Source organism: Marmota flaviventris, chromosome 12 (assembly GCF_047511675.1).
Source record: "Marmota flaviventris isolate mMarFla1 chromosome 12, mMarFla1.hap1, whole genome shotgun sequence".
Classification (NCBI taxonomy): domain Eukaryota; kingdom Metazoa; phylum Chordata; class Mammalia; order Rodentia; family Sciuridae; genus Marmota; species Marmota flaviventris.
In genome coordinates, this window is record NC_092509.1 from 91,994,081 (window position 1) to 92,011,592 (window position 17,512).

Sequence of the window (17,512 nt, forward strand, 5' to 3'; positions counted from 1 at the left end):
GCAGGAGTGTGAGGAGTGTACCTCTTGGCAATGCACAGGAATTACCGAAAGGTAGAGTAGTAGCATGTCCTCAAAGTACCTGGGTGACCAGCCTGCAGGGTGAGGGAAGACCCCTCTGGGCTTCAGGTGGTTCCTCAATAGGTCCCCATTTATTCCATAAGCATAAGCCATGTATTAACTCTAGGCATGTGTACGCAGCCTTTCAGGTTTCCTGACCTATCGGATGTTAATTTACAGCAGGAAGATGGAAACTTGAGTCCCAGTGAACACCACAGATAATTACCATGGGGAATGAAGTGGGGATGGGCCACCTGGTGTGGTAACAGGAAGCAACATGGAGGAGGTGAGAGTGAAGGGACAGGCAGGTTTTGCCGAGTGGATGAAGTACCCACAGTCAGTCCAAGGCTGACCAAAGCCAGTGTCTCTTCCAACAAGAGACCTCGACATGTTCACCAGCCTTTCACATTCCACATGCTGGTCTACCCACAAGTTTCATTTCTCACTATAAACTCCCAAGTTAGTTTCTGATAGAATTCAAAACCCAGTGAGTTTTTTTCTGTATAAATAATTATCCTGAGTTTTTATTATTCATAAATAACTATAAAAATTTTAAAAATCTAGCAAACCTGTAAATACAAAGATAACAATAATCTGGAACATCATCCATTCTGATGCTTCACTGCTTTAGCTCTAATTATTTTAGAATTATTTGAGATAGAACTATTCCTCCAGATAGGATTACTTTGTTGTAATATATGTAAATTGCAAATTTATGTGTGTTTATAATAATAGTAAATACACATATAATATAGTAATAAGTAATTTTAGAAGAGTTTGGGTTTTCCAACATTTTTCTTTGAGTTTGCTACTTGTTCTTAGTCATTCTCCCCTCCTTCCTCTCTCTCTCTCTTTGACTCATTGTTATTTCTCTCAAATTTTGTACCTCCCTTTATCATCCCAAATGATTTGCATAGGCCCAGAGATGTAGTTCAAAATATTGCTTAATCTTGATGTTATTGTTTGAACAAGCAAAGAGATTAATGCCTATGTTAGGTTTTCATTGCTGTTATAAAACATCTGAGAAAACAACTTAAAGGAGCAAAGAGGTTTTAGTCCATGCTCTGCCAGTTCCAATGCTTTGGGCCTGAGAGGCAGAACATCATGGCAGAGGGCTATGGCAGAGGAAAACTTCTCACATGATGGCAGCCAAGAAGTAGAGAGAGAGGAAAGGGCCTGGACAAGATAGAGTCCCCAAGAACACACCCCCAAGTATCCACTCCCTCCAACTAGGTCCTACCTCCTGTAGCTTCTACCACCTCCCAATAATCCATTCAACAATGAATCCCTCAGTGGATTCATCCATTAAAGATGTCACAGCACTCATGATCCAAATACATCCCCAAATTCCCATTTCTGGACATTGCTGCATTAGGGACCAAGCCCTCAATAATGTATGAGCCTTTGTGGGGAATTCCATAGCCAAACCATAATAATGTCTCAGTAGCATTTAGAGTAGTACCTCAACCAACATTTATAAGTATCAGAATAAGAAAAGTTTAGGACAGGAACTAAAAAGTTTAAAAAAAAAAACCTAAAAATTCTATAAACAAATAAATACAATTTTAAAAGCACTAACCCAGATTTCTAAAATAAATAGATTTTTTTTATCTGACATTAGGTTTAAAAATAATTCTGCTGCACTACATACTTGGTTGAAAATAAAAGGAACTTCTTTTTTCTCTCCCACTTTCATGGAAGATATAGGAAATGTTGCTGTTCCTAGAGTTTCATCCATGACATAATTGGCATCCATTAACGTGACCTATAAAACAAAAGATAGAACACATAGTTTCCCGGGAATCTTTGGAAATTATGTCTAAAATCTCTACTGATGTTTATAGGAAATTAAAGTTTTCAAATGACAGTTAACTGTCCCTTGAGGTCCTCCTCTCTTTCTTTTCCAGTTCTAGGGATTGAACCCGAGCCCTGGCCCATCCCATGCGAGGCAAAAACTCTATCACTGAGCCATGCCCCCAGTCCCCCGAGGTCCTCAAGATTAACTTCTAACAATACTTTCTTCTTTTTCTGAATACTATATTTTCTGATAAAATAACAAAGATTTTTTTATATATTCCTAGTTGTTCCATTAAATTGTAATGTTTTCAAAAATGAAACTTAATTCCCTCTTTTGAAATGAGAAAGGAACAAACATTTTTTAAAAATCAACATAATTTTCTTTGGTGGAAAATCTATTTTATCTTATTTTAAAGGCTATTGAAATATCTTTATTCTGTTGTACAAAAGAATTCCCTTCCTGATAACAGAAAATAAATTTTCTCCCAAGTATGGGAGAAGGATAGAAGTCTCCCCACCCTCATTCAGCATCTTGAATTTCCCCCACTGGATGCTCATAAGACTTGATGGCACATCTAGAAGGTGGTCTACCCTGCTGCCAGCTTGAGTCCCATCACTTAACTGAGGCTAAAGAAGGGAACAGGAGAACACTGAAGCATGTCTCTCTACATGAAGGATGGCCTTCTAAGAACCCCCAGATGATTTACCTACCTCCAAAATATTTTCCTGATTAGGATCCAAAATAAATTCAAAGGTCTCATTCCACACAGGGTTGATGTCATTATTGAAGTGTCTTGTTCTCTTCCTGCCATCAGGGGTCGTAGAGATGAAAAGTTCCACGTAGGGATCTGGAGTGTCAACTACGGGGCAGTTAACACAAATGAGGAAACAAAAATGAAATTCTTCGTTCATAACTTGTTGTTATTAATATATCTTGCCACATTCTTTCTTCAGTGATTCCACCAAATCCTTTACCATCTTACAGCATGGTACACACTATAGTTTATGGGCGGAATGATGCATCTATCTTTTCCTACAAGACTATAAACACCTTGGGGGCAAGGATCCTATCTTCAGGATCTAGCAATGGAAAGCAATTGTAGTAATAGTGAAGGTCTCCTAACTCAAGGACTTGACTTTTTTGTTTAACACATTCTTTCTTACAAGGTCATTTTAATTAATAAGCGCAAAAACCAATAACTAAGGGATGGCTACTAGAAGCTGTGTTAAGCTCTGTGCATACTTTAATCTATTTAAACTCCACAGGACTGCTGTAAGGGAAGTACTTTACTTTAGTATTGAAGCAACAAGAACTGAGAGATGTACAATATAACCACGTCACACAGCTACTAAGTACCAGAGCAAGATCTTCAACTTGCTAGAGTCATGTGACTTCAGCAATGTTCTTTGGAAGACATCTTGCTCCTGGTGAACAAGGAGATCAGGAGGTATGGATTGCTATGGAATAAGGAGCTGCACATGGAGTTTTGGAGAAAAGGAGAGAAGGGAGAGAAAATAAGAAGAAAATGAGCAAAAGAGGTGACAGAGGGAGAGAGAAAGTAGTACCTAGGTTCACACAAATAAAACACAAGAAGTGAAAGCAAAGGAAAAACAGAAATAATGGCTTCCGAATTATTAGTTCTCAAAGTAAAATTTTATTTTTAATATACCTTGTGCTTCAACAACTATGGCCATCTAGTAAGAAAATCAATGCCCTTCACTTAATTTTTAAAATACTACTCATAGTTCTTCTATATAGTCATCAGATTCTTTTAAATTGTGCATTTAAAAAAAATGAAAGTAGGAATATCTGCAAATGGAATACCAGCATTCAAAACTGTCATTTATTAAATTTTCCAGTCTGGAGCTCATTGGTCAAGGGTCTCCAAAGTGAGAACCACTTTGCCTGGTGAAAACACAGAGTCCTGACCCTCCTCCCCCAAGAGCCATAATCAACACACCTACAGTGGAACTAGGAATCTTCGTTTGTAAGTAGTCTGACTTTGGTATGGGCCATATCTAGTCACACGTTTGATATTTTAGAGAAATAGGCAGTTGTTTCAGTTTCTAACTTGATGCTTATATTTCTCTACAGGACCATGAAAGACAAACTATAAAACAAAAAGAAGGATGGTTGGGGGAAATGGGCCAAAAAGAAATTCTTCTATATCTGCCACTAGGAGATGGTTGCTCCTTTTTCTTGGCCGTGTTTCTGTAACATCTCCAGCTGGTGCAGTAGGACTGCACCAGAAATAAAACTACACATTTAGAATGGCAGATGGCAGAAGATTATAAAAAAAGACCATGTTTTCCCTTCTGGAGTACAAGTAAATATACGTAATTTTAGATATTTAATTAATACTTCAGATTAAACATAAGAAAAATTATATACAGCCCCTCCATGCCATGGGGCTAGTTCTTTCTCACTTTCCCAGAAATATTAGGAAAAATCAAAGGCAAGAAAATTCCATTTAGAATATTAAAACTCTGCAGGAAGGGTAGGTATGCCATTCCTTCAACAAATAAGTGCTCTCTAAACGCTAGGAAACTGTCCATCAAAAAGTAATTTGACTTTGATAAGGAGTTGAGCCCTAACCTGCAAATTTGGACTATGAAAGTGAGTCAAATGCAAATTTTAAAAGCAAGGTGATGGGAAACAAGCAGATACACTACCCCATGACTAGTAGCTCAGTCACTCAGACCATTACATACAAATTAGGTCAAATAGTAGGTGGGGCAATTGCCCCTTGAGGCTTGATGCTTATTTGAATCTCTGAGGAAGAAGGAGGACAGGGTTTTTTAGACCACACAAAGAAGGGGAAGCAAAGAGTTCCTTGGAAGGAACCGGATAGGAAAAATAGCAGCAAAATAAAGGGACATGTGTCAATCCATGATAAAACTATCTTCTCAGCCAGCTTAGGACTCTCAATGGGGATATACTGTAACACATCCTAAACCTATCAAAATGATAAAGACCATAAAAAAGAAGATACCTGAAGCATGTTTATCTGTCAAAACATCAACAGACTTTTTAAAAAATTGGAATCCAGTTTAACGCCATCATTTTTTACTCATTTATTTTTATTTTCAAATAAAGTCAGTATCCTAAAATAATGGTCAAGAGAGACAGTTTTTCTAATTTTTCCTGTTGCTTCTTCAGCAAGAGACCTTAAAGTTAAGATGTCAGAGGGTGACAGAGGTTTGGAGAAGCACTCATAGCTGCAAACTCGATATAGCAATCTCGGCCAATCCTAACCTTTGCAAACTAAGAAGCAAAACTGTAGCCATGGTCAACACTACAGGATGAAAAGCAGTTTTAAAAGCCTAGTCTAAAAATAGATGATGGTAATAGATATCTGAGCTCACTTTCTCTGTCTAATCTATAATCATCATTGGCAAGGTCACAAAAAGAATTAGAAGTTTTGAAGAAGGAAAGTCCACTTGACAGGAAATACTCAGCCCAGTGCTTTAGATAAGTTCCTAGAAATGTATTAAGGAAAAAAGAAGAAGAAGACGAAGAAGAAGTACTCAAATCTAGAAAATGATTTTTTTCCTCCTACATATTTACTACGTGGCTTTGTGAATTAATGCCTAAGGGGCAAGTGGTTATTGAGATACTAACTGGGCCTCACCTTGACTATTTCCAGAAAAACAGTGGTGAAGCAAAGAGGTAATGTGTGGACAGAATCTCTTACATCTCATTCTTTTATCTAAACCTTCACAAACAAAAATGATGGGGGTGTGGGATGCAGATCTTTTTTATTCCCATAAAGATGACATGAAACTACATGCACCAGAAATAGCTTCAGAATTCCAGGGTTGTAAAATTTACTCATAAACTTCAGTAATTTAAGGAGTGCCTGCCCAAAGTAATAACAGGTCGATCTGTCATTTCAGCTTTGCCCAAATAATACATTTTGTGATTCATGATAGGAATTAGTGAAAGCTTCGAACTCTTAGTTACACTCTTTTAAATAATCTTCATTAGCTTTCTCAATTCCACCACACTCAGTAACTTAAACTCTGTAATATGGATGACCAGTCATGTACTACCAGTCTTATAATAAATAAAAACAATCACAACAAAAAATCCCCAAGTGAGAACTGCCCTCAAATGCATAGTCAAAATACCAGCATTCTGAATAGCTATGACCCAGTGATGGTGTGCTAAATACAGAGCTTCTCACAATTCAGGCTACTGAATTACCTTCCCAGAATCATCTGCAATGCTTGAAAAATGAAAATTGAGATATACTCCATGTTTGTATAAATATGTCAAAATAGACTCTATTGTTATGTATAACTAAAAAGAACAAATAAAACTTTTTTTAAAAAATGCAAATTGGGGGCTGAGGATGCAGCTCAGTGGTCAAGCACTTGACTAGGATGCCCAAGACCCTGGATTAGATTCTGGGCACCACAATAAAAACATTGAAATTCAGTCCTCTACAATCTTATTCTTCAGCATGGGCTTGAAAATCTGCATTTTCAACAACTTAATCAGGGTATTCTTTTACACACATATGAAAAACAAAGGCTTAAAGCATAATTAAGACTAATATCAGAACAAACTAAAGAACAATAGTATAATAGCACCCACAGAAACATTGTGGCTTGAAGACATTAACAGGCTTCTTGGCCTTCTGTGCAGGCATTATTATGCCTGTAGACAAGATTAGGGACAATCCACTTAGTCACTTCTGTTCCTCTCTAGCCACTAAGTACATTTTCAAGTGTTGTATGAAGACAAATTCAAGAATAAAGCAAATGTGGGTGTGCACCTTGGTTTGCAACCTTTCTAAGGTGATGGGCTGATGATATTCAAATGTTACACATCAATTATTACCAAACTAGAAATGCCACAATGAAGACCAAAACTAATAATTATTTGGTGAAAGAAATGTCTCTTAATACTATTCAAAATGTGGTGACTCTTTTGGAGCATTAACGATTTAGTGATAACAGCAATTAAACATGAAAAATTTATGGCATCTTTAGGATTGCTAACCTTTCAATACTCATGTTCTAAGCTAACTGAATTGCCGCCTAAACCCTAGAATACTGATGACCAGTACCACTGTAAATGCATGAATCTTAAAAAAAAATATATTTTTTTAAATGTAAATATTTTAACTGAAGGAGAAAATACAGGAAGAAAAGTTGACAGATTGTAACCGTCTAGCTTGTTGAATTTTTATAAACTGAATTCATCATGACACCATCACTCAATTAAAAATAAAGAACATTACCAGCACTTTGGCATCTTTCCTCAAACTCTTTCAGCCTCCCCAACAAGAGTGACAACTACTCTGCCTTCTATTGGCATAGAATATGTTTGCTTAAGTTTTATCTTCATGTAAGTAAAATCAATTTGTAAAGTATACATCAGTATATACTTCTGGGACTGGTTTCTTTTGCTCACCATTTTAATCTGTATTGACATTTATAGAACAACATGTAACAGAATTATCAGTTTTTTATATAGTCTTAAAAATGCTCAATATGTCCTCCTCCTCCTATGTGGCCCACAATACAAACAAGATATATGAAAATTTTTATTTCATTATTTTTTCCCTACATGCAAACCAAAACACAAATAAAGCAACATGAAACAAAGAGCTAAAAGTAAGTTGTACTATTATTCCTAACTCTCCTATTTATTTATTGGTACTAAAATTTCTAGCTGTGAGAGGTAAAAATCATGAGAGTCATTCTCTTTTTCTCCAGAGTCCTTACATCCAGTCTGTCTCCATGTTTTAGCTTTAACACTTCTAAAATGGCCCTGACAACTGATTCCTCATTCCATTCAAAATATCACTGCCCCAGCTCAACTAAGCAACACTTCTGTCCTGGGCAATTAACATAATCTTATGATTGTTTGTTTTTAAACCACTTCCCATACTGTCACTCCAATTTATGAAGTCAGACCTACTCATGGTGAAAAAAACTTCACAAGGTCCATGCCACCAAAGCCCGGATTCTCTTTCCAATCAGTGGCCCTCCTCCATTACAGTGGAACATCACCCTTGCAAGTCCACATATAGGCCCAGAAACATCCTTGAAATTGACACATACTGATGGCAGAAACATTCTCATTCTGCCAAAAGAACAGGGCTGTTCTTTGACTTGTATGTATGTATCATTGTTTGCTTTTGATGCTGATAGCTAAAAGTCATCTGAGTCGTTGTTCTTGTCCCGGGACTATGCACGATAAGGGTCCAAGGACTGTACAGTTGAGGGAGAAGGGGAATGAGATGTTCTCTTCATTCTTTCCTTATCTTGTCCATACTTTCCTAAGAAAATATTTGGTTGTTTTGTTTTCTGATGGATAAAACCGGCAACTACAAATCACATTCTGTAGAGGCTTCATCTATATACATCTGCATGAAATAAAAATAATTCCACATACAACTTCAACTTGCTGATTTGGCATTCCTAATACCATCAAATTTATGAAGGAAACACAAACACAAGTCTCAGAGGCATTAAGTAAGTCAAACAGGATGTATCCAGTCTTTCTGAAGCCAAGAACCTCTTTGCTCTATCAAATAGGCCAATGTTGACAACTCTTGTCTATTTTTGCCTCTGTTAAACAATACCTTACACAATGGCATAGACCATATTCTTCCTATTCACTACTATATCCAAGAGTCAAGCATAAATTTAAACCTCACAGAAATATAGTAAATATTACCAAGGGAACAGAGGCGGGGCTAATCCTGAGCAATGCTGTGGTACAGGGGACCCTTGTGCAAGGCACAATAGTCTCTGCTCCCTAACATTTACTCCCCAGTAACAGGTCTCAACCATTGGATGTTTTGTCCTTACTCCACTTATTTATATTTTAATATAAATCATTGTGAGGCATTTTCTCCAAGAGTTCTGGTATTTAACTTTCATTTCCAAGTATTGAATGGAAAAAAAAAATCCTGAATTTCAATTTACTTTCCTTAAAAAATAACTCCCAGGAACAGGCAGAACTTCAGGGAGTTTGTTTACAGGTACTGGCCTCTGCTGCTTCTAAAAAGGGCTCAAAATTGGAATTCAATGACTATGGACACTGAAGGCAATCCCTGGGATTTGCTAAAAGAGCAGAAAATAGAAAAACATAGCTAAATGAAGGTTTAAAACGTAACTGAAATATTTGTTGTTGCCTCTATTATCATCTTCCTTAATCTCTATAATACCTATCTGGAAGAAAACAAACATATCTTTGTAATAAGTATCTGTGCTTGGAATGTATTAACTATATTTAATCTAGGGATGTTTCTTAGAGTCTCTTTAGGTTGCACAGATAGAATAATTCTCCAGAAATTCTCATGCAGTATGATAAAACATAGCAATTTATTTATATTATTCATTGTAGCTATGTGGACTGAGTTATATTTGGATTCCACTCTACTTTAGATAATTATTTTTCATTAAAATGGAAGTTCTCCATCTTGGCACTGCTCACATTTGGAGCTGGATAATTCTTGGCTCTGGAATGCTATCCCTGGCTTCAACCTGCTGGATGTCAGTAGGAATCCCCAATTTTAATAAACAAAATGTCTCTGGATACTATCCAATAGGCTGAGAAGGACATAATTGTCCACTGGTTTAGAACCACTACATTAAAGCAAAACATGACTCTCCCTACCTTACATGTCTTCACTAGGAGAAACCAGAAGACAAGCTACATTCCCTAAATAATGCACATTGGACATACCATGTCAATCCCATTCCTAATATCTTCTCTTACGATTTGTTTCCCCATATCCAAATATCCCACACGCATCCCAATAGTAAACATCCACTTAAGTTCTAAAGCCTATCTCAATTTCCATTCAAGCTATGTAGTCTTCTCTGAAGCTAACTGCAAAGATTTTCCAAACAGTTATTTAAACCTATTTAGTCTTGCCAGCTGGATGGTAAACTACTAATAAGGCAAAGTTGCTGCAATAGTAAGCAACACTGAGAGACAGTCTGAATTCAAGCCCCAAAACACAGCAGCTGTGCAATTCAGGACAGTACTTAGCATCTTGTCTAAATTCCTTCATCTGTAAAATTGAAGTGAAAATCACTCATATTTCATGGTGTCACTGAAATAAATAAATGAAGTAAAAGGTAAAGCTCTAAGGTCTCTGCTTGGTATTTTTATTTACTTAGCAAACACTTTCATTGTGCACAGTATGACATCATTTCCTTTAGTCCTCATTAAAAAACCTACAAGGAAGGGGTGGTGATTATTACCCCATATAACAGCTGATGAAGCCAAGACATAGCACAGCCAAGTAACTTGCCCAAATTCACATGGTTAACAAGGAGTGGAAGGGAGATTTGAATCTGACAGAGACAGTTCCAGTGTTCTTGCTCTAATCACCAAGACATGCTTCCTCTTCAGTGTAAAATATACTCAAGAAAGCCACCCACCACCAACATTGTTTTTACTTCTCTTATCCTTCTTCAAGGGACTGAAGCAGTGTACATTCAGCATTTTTTTTTCCATTGTACACAATTGCAGCACAACTTTTCATTTCTCTGGTTGTACGCAACGTAGCATTGAACCATATGTGCAGTCATGCATGTACCTAGGGTAATGATGTCCATCTCATTCCATCATCTTTCCTGCCCCCATGACCCCTCCCTCCCCTCTGCCCCATCAAAGCTACTCCATGTTTCCCATGCCCCCCCCCCATTATGGATTAGCATCCACTTACAAGAGAGAACATTTGGCCTTTGGTTTTTTGGGATTGACTTACTTCACTTAGCATGATATTCTCCAAGCCCATTCATTTACCTGCAAATGCCATAATTTTACTCTCTTTTAATGAGTAATATTCCATTTTGTGTGTGTGTGTGTGTGTGTGTGTACACACACAAAGTTTCTTTATCCATTCATCTACTGAAGGGCATCTAGGTTGTTTCTACAGTTTAGCTATTGTGAATTGAGCTGCTTTAAACATTGATGTGACTACATTACTATAGTATGCTGATTTGGGGTATAGACTGAGGAGTGTGATAGCTGGTTCAAATGATGGTTCCATTCTAAGTTTTCTAAGAAATCTGGAGAGATTTCTTCTAAGCAGTTTGGAGAGACTGCTTTCCAGATTGATTGCACCAATTTGCAGTCCCACCAGCAATGTATGAGTGTACCTTTCCCCCCACATCCTTGCCAACATTTATTGTTGTCTGTATTCTTAATAGCTGCCATTCTGACTGGCATGAGATGAAATCTTAGAGTAGTTTTGATTTGCATCTCTCTAATTACTAGAGATGTTGAACATTTTTTCATATATTTGTTGTTTGAATTTATATCTTCTTCTGAGAAGTGTCTGTTCAGTCCTTAGTCCATTTATTGATTGGGTTGGTTTTTTTGTTTGTTTATTTGTTTGTTGATGTTAAGTTTTTTTCAGTTCTTTATGTATCCTGGAGATTAGTGCTCTATCTGACATGCATGTGGCAAAAATTTGCTCTCAAATTGTAGAATCCCTCTTCACTCATTGTTTCTTTTGCCGAAAAGAAGCTTTTTACTTTGAGTTCATCCCATTGATTGATGAGGATATTGATAAAGGAATCTTGCTGGAATAAGCCCTGAAATTATATTTTTTTCACATTTCTTTTCCAACTAGAAAATCTCAAAGCTGTTATTCAAGTTTGCATCTAGAGATATGAATTACCTTTATACATCATCCAAAAATAATTCTGCTGGAATTTTATCTAAAACACTTAACTAAAATATTTTGATATATCAAGTGGGATGTGAAAATGGAAAGGTGCTTTCAGAAAGTCAGTAAATTTCAAGGACCCTCAAACTGAACCTCAGCTAAGTATAACCAGTCATTTCAGTCTCTATGCACTTTTTAATTTTAAGAAAAAATTTAAGACATTAGGATATTCTTAAAAAAACACATGATAAATGTTTTCACATAAATGCTCAAATTTTTAAAATAACAGAGATATTCTCTTTGTCATAGAACCTTTATGAGCATACTTTTCCTTGGCAATTTAGGAAACATTTCACCTGATTTTTAATTTAATTCCATTAGATTTTAATCATACCCTTTCAAGACAAAAGTGGTGTAAGGTTTTATTTTGTTTTGGCAAAAAAATTTACTTAAGTACACAAAATGAAGGCTGCATATTATGCAGCTTTAAAAGTTTTTGAAATTAAGACTGTCCTTCACAGAACATTAACATATTAAGGCATGTAAATAAAATATGAAAAGTAATTTAAGAGAAAGAAGCTCATGTGTGATACATGTATGATAAAGAACTAAATGAGTAGAATCCACCATGCTAGGTCTTGAGAAAACATATAGGACGTGGGGACCGTGTGCTTGTGAGTACCGGTGACTCTCTTCCATTTTGATCAGATTGTACTTTTACTGCTGTCCAACATACTACTGGAATATACTTCTGTTTATTCTATTGAATAAATGGAATGCAAACCCAAAGATCGATTGATGTTACTGAAATGTCACAGAACAGTATTATTTACTGTATAAATCAGACCTGAAGCACATGAACACATAAATACAAACAAAAACTAATGCAATTTAAGTAAAGAGTAAAATGACTACATGTACTTGTAAAAACCATTGACTTTAGAATAAACTAAATGGCATTCTAAATGGATGAGGAACAGGAGTGCCTTTCTAACACATTATATTTCTCCATTACGCAAAAAATGAAAGATAAGAGATGTGAGGTAGACATGTGTTGTGGGACACTTAACTCATCTTGAAGTTATCTTCCATGAAAAGACCATTGGAAAATAAATTTATTTAGAGTTTTTAAAATCCTGGGTGGATACTCAAAAACATTCCAACCACATTAGTAAACTATAACTCATGTTCAGTCAAAATCTAGTCTAATACTAGGAAAATGCTTAAAGTAGAAACCATATACTTTTAGGGCATCTCGTAGCTTCAAGCCAATGGCAATGTTAGTTGCCATTTCAAATATTATTCAAACATTATTTTAAATATTCTAAATAAATATTTCAAACATTTCAAATTTAAAATTCCTTACTTAATCTAAAACTGTAATTAACCCAAAAATATTATGAAGTTTTTTATATGTTATACCTCATACAAATTCAAATTAACCATGAAGAGAAATAACAGAGGCATTTATAATTTACAAAAAGTGGAATATAAAGTTACTTTCAAATTCTCAATTGAAGGGGAAAAAAGCAATATATTCAAGAAGAAAGAAATAATTAACTGCACATTTTCATTTGTTCTGTTCATTTTCCGCTAACATTTCGAAAAAGCAAGGCACCACAGGACCAGCTTGACAAGCACGCATCAGCACTCCCATGGTCCTTGATGGATGTTAAGGGGAAGTCAGGCCAAGCTGCCAGAGACACATGGGCGCACACTGTGCCCGAGTAATTTCAGAAAAATAGCTTAGCACCAAAGGTACCATTCTACAGCTTCTTTCTCTCAAGCTGAGAGAGAAGGATCCCTTAATTTGCTTAACGCAGGAATTCAAAAGGGAAATATTTTGTCTTCAAAATGAAAAAACTGAAAGTTTTCCAGTGCCCAGATGACCCAAAGGAATATCCATCCTTTTTGTCATCAAAGATAATGTTTACAAAATAAATGTCCTTTTATGTTGATGTATGAAATAAAATTTTAAATGACGGGTAATGCTTATTGAGCACTTGTCACGCATCACACATGTAAGCACATCACAAGTACCAACTCACTGAATTCTCCCAACATCTCCAAGACCAGGGATGACGATGAAGAGAAGGTAAGAAACTTGTGCAAAGACACGGGGCTACAGTGAGTAGTCTGGGGACCATGCTCTTTCACCAACATGCCCCGCCTCTTTCCTGGAGCTTCTGATCACTTTGGAATTCAAGAATGGATACAGGACAGGGAAAATTTATTTCATACTGATTTCTAGATGATCTTGATCCTGAAGATGCTTAAAGATTAAATAGATAATGCTCCTCTATATTCATGTGCAATATTCCTCTCATCCCAGCATTTATGAATTGGAAGATTGAGTTATAAGTTGTTTTTTTTTCCCAGCACATTAGTAACACTTTGTATTGAGAATTAGGTCCTATTAAGAGGATCAAACTAGGGGGTCATAGAGCTGGGATTGAGGATTCTGCTTTAAGACTGGAGAAAAGAGGGCAACTTTTCCTAAAATTCCTATAGTTTTGAATTTTCTTGTATTTCTACAAGTGTTAGAAACATGCGTCTATTCACTGTGCATGGCTTGGTGACCATAGATGGCCATGGACACTGGCCCCTGAGCACTATCAGTCTGAAGATGGTTGTAGGGTCTTCTCTCTGGTATAGTGCATGGCTTCTGGAATTTCTCTCAGAGGCATTTCATGGCCTGTTCATGATGGAAGGCACCCCACTATTTGGTATAACTATAAAGCACTGATAAAAACACCTTTTTTAAAAAAAAGTGGAAGGTCAGCCTCCATGAACACAACATTCAACAGAAGGTTGGATTCCAATAATGGCCAACACCAAGGCTCCCAGCAGAACCTACTCCTAACTTCCAGGCAACTCTAAAATGTCTAGAATTCTTGTGGGTTCTTGGGAAAGAAAGGCAACTCACATGCCCCCACCTACTCTAGTGAGTACGGCTCAGAGTCCAAATTACTATGATTTAGAAAAATGATGTGAGATTTCATGGCCCTGAGTATGAAAATGGAGAATGTGTTAACTTTAAGGGTAATTATTCCATAGGACAGCAAAGATATACAGAGCAACACAGCACAATCCAAAAAGAATTAAACATCTGCAAATATTATGCACCTGTAGCCAGAACTAAGTTGTAAAGGAGCTTTTACAGCTCTTTCAAATAATCTTATGGATTTTCATTATGGCCATAAGGTGTTACGAACCTAAAGTTCTCCATAAATTCCCACAGGAAGGCATATGTCTAAGACATTTTAAAAGCATTCCATTCTGTTTGAATCAACCTGGTTTTGTAGTTCTATTCCCTGACAATATGTGAAAGCAATAAGGATTTCAATAGCTATAAGGATTTATCTGAATTTCATGCAGTAGAAATGTATACCACAGATGTGACACATCTCAACCTCAGCTCTTGGAAGGGGAGAATAACAATATTTCATATCACAGTGGTTAAAAGCAGAGTGCCTAAGTCATGTTGCCTGAGTTCTTGAATATGTCTTAAATATCATCACAAATTAAGTTGTGGGAGCATTAAACCCTACTAAAATGTTGATGGAAGATTGTTCTATGTCTGTGAGGGAAAGAGTGTTTTTGTGAATGTAAATGTATATATATGGTGCCTGCCATATATTCGACTATTTGACTTTAAGTAGGCATTGTGATCTTTAGAACAGAAAAAATAAATGATTTTTTTCCTATGTTTGCAATCTGGTCTGATCATGATTCTAGTATAAAAGTCAGGATTTAATAACGTAATTATGATACAAGTTTAAAGCACTCGTGTTTCCTTCTATGAGTCTTCTCAATGATAATGTAGTAATTCATCTCATTAAGAGTTTATCATAGGAATTTAAAATTAAAAGTAGCAAAGTGCTCAATGCATTTCATTTTTAAAGAAGTAAAACTGGTTTAAAAAAAAAAAAAAAAAAAAAACCTTAGAATCCATGCTCCCTTACAGAATGCTTTACAGCCTTTGTTCTGCTCAGGAGCACTGTAGATCTCAGGGAAACAAACAAAACAGAAAAGGTTTCTCAGACTCAATTGGTAGAGTGCTTGCGTCACGTGCATAAGGCCCTGGGTTTAATCCCCTGCATCACAAAAAAAAAAAAAAAGGCTTCTCAACCCAAATGTGTCCATGGGTCAGCACTGCCTGCACCACTCCTACAGTAGAAATGCAGAATCTATGCCTCAAACCTACTGAAAAGGAACCTGCATTTTGAACAAAATCCCTCAGTGATTCAAATGGATGTTAAAATTAAAGAAGACTGTTGGGGGAAATGAAATCAACCTAGGCCTACAAATAGCATAGAGACTTAAGAATTAGGAACTTGATCCAGATTGTGCTTATGCGTTCATCTGAAAGAAAACTTCGTTTCCCCACAGGAATAGATATTATAAGAAACAAATGTGGGAGATTCTCAAGAAATTCTTGATTACGTTCAGATATTAATTTATATAAACTTATAAAAACTGATTTGAGTACAAGGAGCTCATAATTCTCCTGAAGATATTTACTTTTTGTTAAAGTTTAATGCCAACATTAAGCTCTTTGTCTCCTGAATACTTGTAAGAAAAGTTAGCCCCACGTGTAATCCTACAACTATACTTAGCAGCCAGAATACAGCAAAGAGGAAGAGCTTAGTGTCCAATAAAGGGCCAGACAAGAAAAGAAACCTCAGTTTGTATCCATAATTAGGATTTTAAAGTGTCTCATAATTATGTGAAATTTTGTCATTTTAAAGAACATTACAGCATTGGCTGTCTGATCACATCTTACAGAAGGGCATGTGGCTCTATCTTCTTCTGAATTCTGAGACTAGCCTCCATTATCATACGTGCTCTGGGTTTTCCCTAGCACTTCTTAAAAGGAACAGAAATCCAACGAAGTAACTACTGCGTTGGTGTTAGCAATTTCATTTGGTTATAAATGAGGTTTGTGGTCAGGTTTATGTGTTTCGTTTCATGGAGGCACAGAGAAAACGCTATTACCAACTGAAATTCTGCTGTCACAGTAGAATTCACAACCTGCTGTTGGAGGAGGCTTTCCTCCATCACAGAACAGACAACACTAAAGAGCGTTGAACACCCAGCCATCCAGCACCTAGCACCCAACCTATGTCACCATGCTATTTATAACATGTCACATCCATTGCTACTTCTTGTAACTTTAAAACTGAGAGTTGTGTTAATATCACCCAAGTGATGCACACTGATTGTTTTAGAAATAAGAAATTTGTAATGATTCTGAGTCAGGTATAAATGTAAACTACTGACAGCTTCTTCATATGAACCTTGAGCATAATAATGCAGAGCAGGATTGACATTGGGACACTGAAGGTAGATGCTGTATTTCAGCATCAGTCTTCAGTGATTCTGAGACTAGCCAACATGTCTAGGAAAGAACGGTGACTGATTTGTTCTTGGCTGACTGGGTGCCCTCTGGTGAAAAGGAGGAGATGGGCCAGAGGCTATGATTAGAGTGTCATCTCTGCCCCTGCGAAGAGTTCATGGGATGCTGCCATTTGTATTAGGACATCTCAATAATGCAGAAGGAAATTTCTAAATGCAGCTACTTAGGATAGGGCAATTTACCAAAGAATAAAACAAAAATAGATATAGTCAGTATTATCTAAAACAAAGAAAGGAGATACAACTATTTAGCGGGAAATAGTGATTTGTTTTGTGTGGTATCCTTAAGAAAGCCCTTACATATGCAAGAAAAACGGAGAACTCAAATAGTAATCTGACACTCTTCTTTTCCAACCTGTAGAAATTTATAGAAATTTGCCCTTTTGGGGGAATTGAACCCATGAGCATTTACCACTAAGCTAAATACCCAGCCTTTTTAATTTTTATTTTGAGACAGGGTCTCACTAAGTTACTTAGGGCCTCAAGATGTTGAGTCTGGCCTTGAACTTGTGATTCTCCTGCCTCAGCCTCCCAAGTCGCTGGGATTGCATGTGTGCACCACCACACCCAGCTATAGAAATTGACCTTCTTAA

The 17,512-nt window shown here is 36.6% G+C and overlaps 1 protein-coding gene across 1 annotated transcript in view; it reads right to left on the reverse strand.

The window, feature by feature from the left end:
• Positions 1–17,512, reverse strand: part of Pla2g4a (phospholipase A2 group IVA) — a 127,615-nt gene that overhangs the window by 68,928 nt on the left and 41,175 nt on the right. Inside the window, exons 4-5 of the mRNA XM_027935024.3 lie at positions 2,566–2,714; positions 1,709–1,822 (exon numbers count right to left, since the gene is read on the reverse strand). Coding sequence (XP_027790825.2) covers positions 1,709–1,822; positions 2,566–2,714 — 263 coding nt within the window. The remainder of the gene's footprint in view (positions 1–1,708; positions 1,823–2,565; positions 2,715–17,512) is intronic.